The sequence below is a fragment of the Callorhinus ursinus genome, unplaced genomic scaffold (assembly GCF_003265705.2).
Source record: "Callorhinus ursinus isolate GAN/ISIS: 27379988/994484 unplaced genomic scaffold, GSC_fseal_2.0 scaffold8, whole genome shotgun sequence".
NCBI classification, from domain to species: Eukaryota; Metazoa; Chordata; class Mammalia; order Carnivora; family Otariidae; genus Callorhinus; species Callorhinus ursinus.
The window spans coordinates 9,689,224-9,700,822 of NW_027397070.1; the positions used below are offsets into that span (position 1 = coordinate 9,689,224).

Here is an 11,599-nt window from a genome sequence, read left to right on the forward strand (position 1 = left end):
TTTCTTTCTTTTCTTTCTTTTCTTTCTTTTCTTTCTTTTCTTTCTTTTCTTTCTTTCTTTTCTTTCTTTTCTTTCTTTCTTTCTTTCTTTCTTTCTTGTTTTTTCTTCTCCAGTATAATTTCTTTATGTTGTTTAGACTCTGTAATTTCTGTTGATTTATCTTCAAGGTCTGGTTCTGTTATTTCTTAGTTCTAAAATATCCAGTTCTTACTGTATTTCTGGTTTTTTGCTGAAACTTTCTATTTTTTGTTCCTAGTGTATTTATAATTGCTTGTTGAAATATTTTATGATAGCTGCTTTAAAATCCTTGTCAGATCATTCCACACCTGATGCCTTTGTGTTGGTGTCTGTTAATTGTCTTTTCTTATTCATGTTAAGATTTTCTTCATTTGTGGTATGATAAATGATTTTAGCTTTATTGTAGTATGCCAGGCATTTTGGATAGTATGCTATGAGATTTTGGATCTTCTGTTTTAGCAGGCCTCTTCTGACACTGCATGAGCAGGGAAGGAGAGCTGCTTCATTACTTCAAGTTGGGGATGGAAGTCCAGATGCCTTACTTGGTCTCCATAGGGTTCTACTGACACTGCCATGGTGGGGAGGGTAGTTTCCCTCTTTTGTCAGGATCTAGTCTCCATTCACCTCTAGTGACATTCCAGGGAGGGGAAGGGGTGCATTTCTTACTGCTGGGCAGAAGTGGAATTCTAATCTCCCTACATGTGAGGAGTGGGTTTCATGGTCTTTGGCTAGAGGAGGGCAGTTAAAAAATGTTTTGTTTTACTTGTTTGTTTTGTTTTGTTTTGTTTTGCTTTCTAAGGCCACACCTTTCACTAGAGAAAGCAGGTTTTTCTTGTTGTGGTTGGTTTTCTCTTACTCTTTTTCTTTTTTGCCTGTGCTTAGTGAGTGGTATTTCTGGGTTGCAGGCTTCTGTTGTCCAATCCAGTATATATGAGGCAAAAAGAAAACCCAGAGAACTCACTGTCTTATTGTTCTTCAAGTTCCAGGGTCCTTAGATAGCTCACTTTCTCTCCACTAGTCTTTTGACTTTCTATATATTGTGCTCAGGAATTTTAGCTGTATTTGGTGGGAGAAATAGGGAGAAACTTGTCTTCTTATTTTGCATGGAACCTGGGTGTCCTAAATGATTAAACAGAAAAAGTAGTCCATTGAGAATTTAAAAAGAAATGCTCAAAAAAATTAAATTCTTAACACCTTGCCACCATGTTTTTGTAAGTCACTAAGATGTACATAAGCTTAAGTATATTTTTTGTTGTAGATAAATATGTATTATAAAAGCTTGTATATTTCTTTTCTTTTAGGATTATGTACTGAAGGACTCTATCGTGTTAGTGGGAACAAAACTGATCAAGACAATATTCAAAAGCAGTTTGATCAAGGTATGGCATATAAAATAAAATCATTTTAAAATTATTTTCCTTATTGATATTTCATGGTGGGAAGATTGATTTTCTAAGGATATGGGATTTTGAGGGGAAGGAGTTTTGAAACAGGATTAGAAGTATGTGATAGAATAAATACCACAGTAGGAAATAGAAAAGCTATAAATCCATTGCCAGAATTAGAAAAGCAATAATAAATTGACTTACGACATACCAGCATCTTTGTATAGCAGAGATAGTACTTATTTAAAGATGCATTTAAAATTTTATTTCATGCTGTAGGGTCAACTAACCATTAGGAATAAAAACAAAACAGTTCCCTACTCAAAGTAAATTCTGTAAGAAATCAAAGTTTTAAATACGAAAAATTTCTCCATTATGGAGAAAAAGGAGTGAATATTTTTATAATCTTAGAGTACGGAAAGGCCTAAATTTGATATGAAACCTAGAAAGCATAGACAAGATAATAAATTGGACTACCTAAAAATGTAAAAATTCTGTGTGAGATAGTGGATAAAATGTAAAATCAGGAGACAAACTATAAACTTGAGGAAGTTATGGAATATTATCTAAGCTAGATTAAGCAGTTCACGTCAGAAGAAAGTGACCAAGTTTATGAAAATATGCTCTGTCTCTATGACTTGTAGATAAAAAATTAAAGCAAAAATATTTGGTTTTGTTGTGTTTATTATCAGTGAAAAAGATTGTTGATAGAGTATAGACAAGCCAGGTATGTTGCCTTTTGAGAGGCAATTCATGTATATCTATTAAAATTCAGATATCTTTGCTGGAGAAATTCCACTTACAAATATTTATGTTACAAAAGTCTTAGTGTAAGCTTACCAAGATATACTTGAAAGGGTAATCATTGCAGCATTGTCTGAAATTTTTTAAAAAGGAGGAGGGGGCCTACCCACTGTGCTTATGAGCAGAATACTAGATAACCATGTAAAATAATGTATATTTGTGTGTGTTGAAATGGTAAAATGTCAGTTGTTGAGTGGTGTGTGTGTTTTCCTTGCTTTAAAAGTATATTGTATATATAGTACTTAATTTTTTAAAAATATTTTGTTGGATAAACTGGAACTTTATAATATCAAATTTGTGCAATTTCACTTAAAATAAGGAACGGGTAGTGGTCAGTACTAGGGCTTCTTTAATTAGACTGCCTGGTTTTATTTTCTGGTCTGCCACTTACTGTCTTTGTGCTGTAGGGAAGTTAGTTTTTCTTAATCCTAACTTTTTCATATTTAATGGGAGTGATTAGAGGAACTATGATGAATAATGAGATAATGAAGAGTTTTCTGTATGACCATATTAAATATTCTTCAGAGAGCTATTGTTACAAGGAATGTAGCCTAAGAAAATAAGCTTTAGTATATAAAAGTGTTTATCATAGTATCTTTAATGTTTTTAAATGAAATCCAAATGTTCAGTAATAAAATATTATGTATATTGTTAAATCTGGGGGAATATTTTGTGGTCATTAAAACTATTTAGGGCAAAAGGTTAATAATGGGTTAAGGATATATGTAGGTTCTTAGTACTATTCTTTTAGCTTTTCAGTTATTACAATTAAATGTTATCTAGCACACAGAAAAGTTTTTAAAAAGTTGCTTGTGAAATTTTAATAATCTTAGGTAATGCCTTAAAAATGAAATCCAGTATAAAATGTATTTATGATTTGTATGATTATTTTATTTTTTTAATAAGTGGAAAAGGGCTGAAAGGAAATATGCTAAAATAAAGTATAAACAGGGATTGTCTCTAGGTATAGGGGTAATTTTTTTCTCTTGTTGGTCTGTGTTTGTCCATTTTCCATCATAAGTATCCATTGTACTTGTAACAGGAAAATATTGATTCTTTTAATAGCAAATTAACCTTATGATACATCTTTAGTATTTTCCATTCTTGTTTTTTGTCAGAATTTCACTGATAAATGTTGAAATTAAAAGTATTTCATACAAAAAATAAAGCATAAACTAGAAGGTGTAACTCAGATTTATGTGCTTAATTCCTGTCTTTTGTCTGTTTTCTTACTGCCTTTTTAAATAGCTTGTATAAACAAAATATTTTAAAAGATAGATGTTAGTGAAAGCTAATGTTCTTCAGCATACTAATAAGCCTGACAGCATTTTTTGTTGTAATAGAAGATGCTTCTTTCTTGGTTCTCCCTTTCCTTATGTCAGGCAAACTTAAAACAGTGGGGGAGGGATGTATCAGCCTGTAAAGAAACATGGCTGATGAGAAGATTCTAAAACTTTGGATCTACAAGTACCTGTTGAGCTTACTTCTCTTACAATAAATCAGAATTTTATTTTATAAATTTAAATTTTTGTCTTGTAGATCATAATATCAGTCTAGTATCAATGGAAGTAACAGTAAATGCTGTAGCTGGAGCTCTTAAAGCTTTCTTTGCAGATCTGCCAGACCCTTTAATTCCATATTCTCTTCATCCAGAGTTATTGGAAGCAGCAAGTAAGTTACAAGCCTCCTTTTTTGGAAAGGGATGATGATGGTGGGTTTTATATCCTGATTGTTATGTGTTAAAATCAGTCTTGCACTAGAACATGTAGCTAATAAAAATTTAGCTTATAAGACTCTTTCTTAAACATATTTTCCTTCAAGTAAACAAAATCAGAATCTGGGTGGTGTTCCCCAGGAATACTTAGTTTTAGCTGGTCTCTCAGGTGACTCAGTGCTTCTGGAAGTTTGAAGATCACTGTACTAGAAATTTGAGATTTGCGTTTTTGATCAAGCTCAAAGGCTTTTTAAGAAAATTAAATGAGAAATAAAATAAAATTAAATCAAATCAATGTATCTGTAATGTATTTCAGTAAAATATTAACCTGTGTGTGGTATGTACACATGTGTATTTAAATTTTTTAAAGTCAAAATAACTTTGGCCTCGTGTCTTCAGTCATTTTTTGAAAAAGGTAGGAAAATAAGTACTCAGTTTTTTTGGTTTTTTTTTTTTTTTTTTTTTTTTACTGTCTCCGAGTCACTTAGACCTCTGATTAGCTTTATTTGCAGAAAGGCTGTTGTAATAGATGATAATGTATTTAGCAGGTTCTTTAGAATATTTTGTTTTTGTTTACCTATCCTAATGTGCTTCAAAAAGATTGTTCATTGTCTTTTACAATAAGCAAAGCAGGAAGCTTTATCGAATATTTTTAAATGTATGAATTTTAACAGATTTCTATCTAATTTTACAGAAATCCCAGATAAAACAGAACGTCTTCATGCATTGAAAGAAATTGTTAAGAAATTTCATCCTGTAAACTATGATGTATTTAGATATGTAATAACACATCTAAACAGGTATTTTTATTTTTTGTTTTTGCAAATGCACTATAAATTTCATTCAAACTTCAGACTTGATAAATTCTGAGAGAAAAGGAGGCAAACTAATTTAAACATACAGTTCAATTTTGGTTCTATTTTTTTCCGGATTTTTAAAATAGATATTTCAACTTGTTTAAGGAAAGGTGTTGTATGGCTCTTTTAGTACATTTAATGATTACATGAATAGTATAATAGGTACAACCCCCCTGTTTTTTATTATTCTTTAATAGTTCTCTTCTGTAGAATCTTGAAATTATAGGTATGAAATAACTCTTAAATAATTAACCAAATCAACCTATTTGAAGTTGGAAAAATTGAGGTTTAAAGAGGGAAATTATATGCTCAGTGTCACATAATAAGTAACACATCTTAAAGTAGAACCTAACTCTTATTTTAAGATGTTTCATTTGCTTTTTGTATCACACTGTGTTACTTTTGTATATCTTGCCTGTTTTGTTTGGATATAGCCCACACAGTGAAATTTTTATCAGAAACTTAAATTCGTCTTATTATCTACACTGTTAACCTGAAATGCAAGACATTAATCCTGTATTAAAAGCCCTAAGTATATTAAGCTTGAAGTTTATTCTTTTTTCTAAAATGATAACTACTCACAATGCCATTTCTTAAGTGAAAGTATTGTATAAGAGCTTAAAGCTCAGACTGTTGAGTCAAACAGGCTTGGTTTTGAAACATTTTTATTCTGTGACTGTAGGCAGATTAGTTACCTTGCTTTTAAGTCTTCATTTTCTCAACTATTAAAAATGAGAAAAATAACACCTCAGGGGCGCCTGGGTGGCTCAGTTGGTTAAGCGACTGCCTTCGGCTCAGGTCATGATCCTGGAGTCCCGGGATTGAGTCTCGCGTCGGGCTCCCTGCTCAGCAGGGAGTCTGCTTCTCCCTCTGACCCTCCCCCCTCTCATGCTCTCTCTATCTCATTCTTTCTCTCAAATAAATAAATAAAATCTTTAAAAAAAAAAAAAAACCTCACAGAGTTGTTCTTGGGACTAAACAATTATTAGTATTTGTGCTTATTTTTTCAAAAGTCTCTTCATAGTATTTTTTAGTGACACTTTAATGAACTGAAGTTTTTTTTTTTTTAACTACACCAATGCTAAAACCCAAGTATATTTCAGTTTTTAACCTCTTAAAAGAGAATATTAACCAATGTTTAAAGTTTTATTGTTGCACTCAGTGTAGTATAAAATTATATTAACATTTCTAGTAACCGTTCTCTGAAGTCTCCCTCCTTGGGAAAATACCAGCATACTAATATTAACATATAATTAGTGGAATATCATCTTTTGAAAATTACCATACAAGTGGTTTTTGATATGATAACAGATGTGTACATGGTACTATCAGACCTTACCCAATATGGAGTGTAAGGATGGTTTGTGAACATATTATTGTCTGGCCAGATTAAAGTGCTGAAGTAAGAATTGTATTTCATTTAAAAGAATAGGGAAAAAAGACAAAGGGAAAGGCACATTCAAAGAAACACAGTGCTAGCCCACAATCAGTATTATTTTAGACACTTTCGTGCTTGGCTTCAGTAATAACAGCCATGCAACAGAAGCATATATGATGTGTTAGGAATAGCCGAGGACTTCGTGATTCCAGTAGAGAGAAGGATAGACAGGGTTAAGAGGTAAGGTCAGAAAGGGAAGAGACCATGCGAGGTCATATAGGACAGTATTAACACAGAGTGTAGGCTTAACTAGCTTTAATCCTCAAAATGTTTTACTGGTAAGGAAGTTGCTTTATGGGTGTAGGTCACTAAGCACATTGTTGACTTCAACTGACATTTATGGGGATATGGGGAATGACACTTGGTCTCAATGAAAATAGCATTGCATGCCAGTTACTCTTAATGGTAGATGGACCACTGGAGAGTAGAGCAGAGAAATAACATCATCAGACTTAAATTTTAAAAGGACTGTAGTAGGACTCTAATAAGTATAGACTGTAGTGGGAACTCTGTGTGCCAGATATTCTTACAAATCCTAGGGACATAGCATGTGAATAAAGCAGACACTCATTCCATGGAACTTAAATTCTAGTATAGGAAGTAAATGACAAATAAATATATAATGGATGATTGACAAATTGCAAAAACTCATCCATAGAGTTACTCTTTTGTTATATTCTCTTTCACCTTCCATATTAAGTGAGTTACTGTGTCAAATCCATTTTTTCCTCATTAATTTTCCTTTTTGTTCCTCTGCCATGGCTTTAGTTTAGCCATTATCATTTCTCATTTAGTTAACTCTAGTTTCTTTGTAATTAAGCTCTCTCCATGCCAGTTTTCCTCTTGATCCTCCTTTGATTGATGTCAGAATGATCTTTCTATAAATATCTCTTCCTGATTGAATAACATCCTATATCCTAAAGAAAAAACTGTTTAAGTAGTCTGGTTCTAACTTCTTCAGTTATACCTTCTTTCCAATTCCCCCAAGCACACATCAGGTAACTGTATTAAACTAATAGCACTTAACCAAAAGTATCAATTTGTGCCTGTCTGTCATTACGTCTTAAGGTGACTGCCTCAGTTCTCAAAATGCAGTCCTCAAACCAGCAGCAGCATCACCTCAGAACTTGTTAGGAATGCAAATTATCAGGTCCCACCCCAGACGTAATTACCACTGTGTTTTAACAAGCCCTCCGGGAGGTTCTGATATACACTGAAGTTGAGAACCACTGTTTTGACTGAATTACCCTTCCTTCCTACCGTTTTACCAAATGCCCATCACTCTTAACTCATACATCAAACATTACCTCTTCAGAGAACCCTTCCCTGGCCACCCTCATCTCTTATTTGGTACCTTTCTTTTACAATTTTTGACCCACCAATTAGACCTGATGCCCATACTCTCATGTCTTTCAACTTTTAAGGTTTTTTTTCTTTTCTCAGAATCTATACTTGCTTACTGCATAGAAACACCTGACTAGGCCCACTATATTTTAACAAAAGATTAATTTTATTCTGAATATACTAATTTTGACTCTTAACACTAATAACTTTTACCATAGAACACATATATTTAAGGCACATATTTTATGTCTGATGAGTAATTCCTATGGTTGGGCAAATTTAATTATGAGATTTTCTCACTACCTTGCATACTGGGCTGTTTCTCTATGTGTGGAATAAGAGGGTCAGATAAAAATACTAAGATTCTTTCCCAATTTAATAATTTTGAGTTATAATTGAAGATTTGCCTCTATGTTTCTTGTTTCTTACAGATAATGATAGAAGTGCTTGCTCACATATTTAAAGAACTAGATGTAAATCTGTTAATAACGTATGATTGATCATTTGTAAATTATTAAATCCTAAGAATTTTAAGGTGGAACATGTTTCTGTGAACTTTTGTCTTTCAAAATAAATTTGGAGCAAGGTACAAATACTTAATGATTGAAAAAATTAGTTTTTGCAGTACTAGAAATTAATGTTTTTGTAAGCTGAAAAGCCTCTTGGTTGGAGCATTATGATAGAGTAATTTTTCTAGTTTGGTTTTTCCAAGGTTCAGAGAGATGGCATACCATAGTTGTCTCTTCATCTCATAATAGTCAAGGAATTTGTATATGCAATTGGAATTTTCTGTTACCAGAAACTCATTAAAATTTGTCACATGTTCTCTTTACTCTGAGAAAAAGGTGTTTTGTTTTTTTTTTTTCCCACACACAAATTAAGGAGGCTTCTATAAGTAAATTATAAAACCCCTGGGTACGACAATTTTTTTTTTTTAAAGACTATCTTTGATTCTCATAAGAAATGGATTTTACTGCTGTCTCCTGTTACTGGAATGTAGTTGAACATGTTAGAATGTATAAGAAGAAAAATGTTTTAAATTTGAAGTTAAGATAGATGGGATACTTAAATTGTCATGAATTTTGATTGGTGTCTAACTGTTTTTTCCTATCATAATTTCAGGGTTAGTCAGCAGAATAAAATCAACCTAATGACAGCAGACAACTTGTCCATCTGCTTTTGGCCAACCTTGATGAGACCCGATTTTGAAAATCGAGAGTTTCTGTCTACCACTAAGATTCATCAGTCTGTTGTTGAAACGTTCATTCAGCAGTGTCAGTTTTTCTTTTATAATGGAGAAATTGTAGAAACTGTGAACACTGTGGCTCCTCCACCACCTTCAAACCCAGGACAGTTGGTGGAACCAATGGTACCGCTTCAGTTGCCACCACCCTTGCAACCTCAGTTGATTCAACCACAGTTACAGACAGATCCTCTTGGTATTATATAAGTAGGAATTGATTGCAGACAGCCTGAAATTGACAAAAAGCAAATCTAGGCATGCATGTTTCAGGGTTCAGTAGTATACTTGATTTTTCTTACAGGTAATTCACATTAAAAATGATGAAACATTTTCTCTTTGAACTATATGGTGTTACTTACTCACATTACAAATCTAAGACCATGTGATAAGCATGACTGGAGAGGTTTAATTTTTATAAACAAAAATAGCTATAAAATGCAAAGCTGCTGTTGCATGCAACCTTATTGCAATCAGTATATCATTCCTGTGGCATTTTCTGTCACATTATATTGTGAATAAAATTTTTCTATAGAAATTAAATGATTTAAAAACTCACATATATGAAACATTTAATGCTTTTCAGCCTGCTTTATGGCTGATTTTGTTATTTGATGTGCTAATTTGGGCAACTTAATTTACATTTTAGCAGTCTGTGTAGATAACTAAAAGCCCAGTTAAGTATTTTATAATTTCAGGCTACTTATGCCGTGCTTGGGATGTTGTTTGAAAGAAAGAAAAATACACCTAACATTTCTGCACCTTCATCTTCTAAGTAAACCTGTGGATGATTTGATGAGGGGTAAACAAACATATTTCTTGTACACACATACCAAGGACATACTTGTGGCAAAAGTGAGTTGATAATGTTGTGCAAAGGATAGTTGTCACCAACTCATTTCTTTATGGTCCATAATGAAATAAACATCTTGTATACTGTTAATTCTGTAAACAGATGCATGTTCAAAAGATCTATGATGGTCTTGTAATCTTAATCTAATATATTTTAGATATTTTAATTTTTTCCCTCTTGGGAAATACATTTAGTATAGTGTAGAAAATACTTCATGACATTTTCATATAAGGTTATATAACTTTTCGTACATAAACATGAAATTTGTTGTAGAAAATTCTTTAAACCAAACATTTTAATCTAGGACTTCAATTTAATCTGTTCCTTGAATCTATTTTTATGTGGCCCTTAAAAACATATCCAAAAATCCATTGCTAATATAGCAATAAAAATACTTTGGGTACTGACAAGCCTCTTTGGAGTGTGTATATATAAAATTGCAAACTTGTATTCATATTCTTTTCTGCGATATGTTGTACTAAAATCAAAATGCTTTTGCACCATTTTTTAAAACAGTTTTTTCTTCTGACGTTGGTACCAGATTTGCTGTAAATGACTGCTGCTTTGGAGGTTAAACATTTGGTTAGTGAAGATAAAACCAGAACACTAAATTATGGATAAAAATTTCAGAATAGGTGGCATAGGGTAAATATTTTTAGGCTTCATTCAAAATTCGTTTATTATCAAACCATGCCATTTTTTTCTGGAAAGAAAAAAAATGGTGTGTTTTTCATTGTTAGGTTACATTTTTCTGTAGGAAGAGGAAATTCTTTGGTCCATGTTGTAATCCTCATTCATATTGCAATTTTAAGGTTGTCTTATGTGTATTTTAGTAAATAGATGATTTTGAGATTTGAGGCTCCTAAGAGTTTGATTTGCTCATTTTTCCCTAAAATAAATACTGTCTTTCCCAACTGTTATGTCCTAGGTATTGTACTTCTAATTTTAACTTCAGAATCAAGATGTCAACATGAACCAGGCTGCTGTTTTGAAGTACATGTATATTATAAATTATCTTACTTGTGTTATACTCTTATGTGTTATTATCTTTTCTAAGAAAACAAAGTCCCTATTATTCCTATTGCAAAGCACACAGGAATTAAGAAAGTACAGTAATTTTTAAAAAGAAAAATCCGGTAAATGTAGTATTCTTAACTTGTTCTATATTACTTAATAACCTATTGTCTATATAGCTTTAATTTATAGCTGTCAGTTAAACATTGGCATGTCTGGCAAAGAAAATTAAACTTTAAGAGTTTTATAAACTGTTTCTAGGTTGCTAAAGAATTTATTTTTCTACTATATATGGTATAGACAAAGCTCAAAACTATGTACAGGAAAAAAGCCTGACTATTTCTTTTGGAAGTAGGCTGAAAAGAGAATTTTCAGAACTGTTCTTGTCTTCAGTTCATTCGGTCATGACTTTGCTATTGTAATATGTGAATCCCAGTTTATTTAAGCTATTCTCTTTTATACTATGTTAATTTAACTTTCATGTACATTTAGTATACCATTTTGTTTAGCATTTACCATTTTCCACATTAACTACCTTACACCTTCCCCAAAACTTACCTCCACTTTTCTATGCATTCTATAATTGATTTGAAAACCTTCATAGGGGTCATTTAAAATTCTACATTTGGTTCAATTAACCTGTAGGTTACAGTTAATTGAAAATTAAAGTACAGTTTAAAGCTCAGTCTGTTACACTGAATTGATTGTGTTTGTTTTTGCCAAGGGTTTAGATATGTTTTTAATTATTAGAAAAATAATTCTAAGAACAGAATAATATAAATAAACTTTTTCTCTGGTAAGTTACTGGAAGGTTTCACTGTTTAGGGACATATTATATAATGAGACTTAAAGGATGAAAAGAATATTAGATAGTCTCATAATTATGGGTAAATATTAAGGCATTATATTTTACAATTTTAAATAAAATTCCA

General features: G+C 32.0%; 1 protein-coding gene across 5 annotated transcripts in view; it reads left to right on the forward strand.

Annotated features, from left to right (window-relative positions):
* The window catches only part of ARHGAP5 (Rho GTPase activating protein 5), a 104,671-nt gene extending 93,319 nt beyond the window's left edge, over window positions 1–11,352 (forward strand). For 4 of the 5 annotated variants that reach the window (XM_073895059.1, XM_025870192.2, XM_025870191.2 and 1 more), the window contains exons 4-7: window positions 1,320–1,397; window positions 3,747–3,878; window positions 4,616–4,721; window positions 8,683–11,352. In XM_073895059.1, the coding sequence (XP_073751160.1) occupies window positions 1,320–1,397; window positions 3,747–3,878; window positions 4,616–4,721; window positions 8,683–9,010 (644 nt within the window). In that variant the 3' untranslated portion in view covers window positions 9,011–11,352. Of the gene's footprint in view, window positions 1–1,319; window positions 1,398–3,746; window positions 3,879–4,615; window positions 4,722–8,682 lie in introns of those variants that run through there. The other variant, XR_012378955.1, reaches the window with a different exon arrangement.
* The last annotated feature ends 247 nt before the right edge of the window (window positions 11,353–11,599 follow it).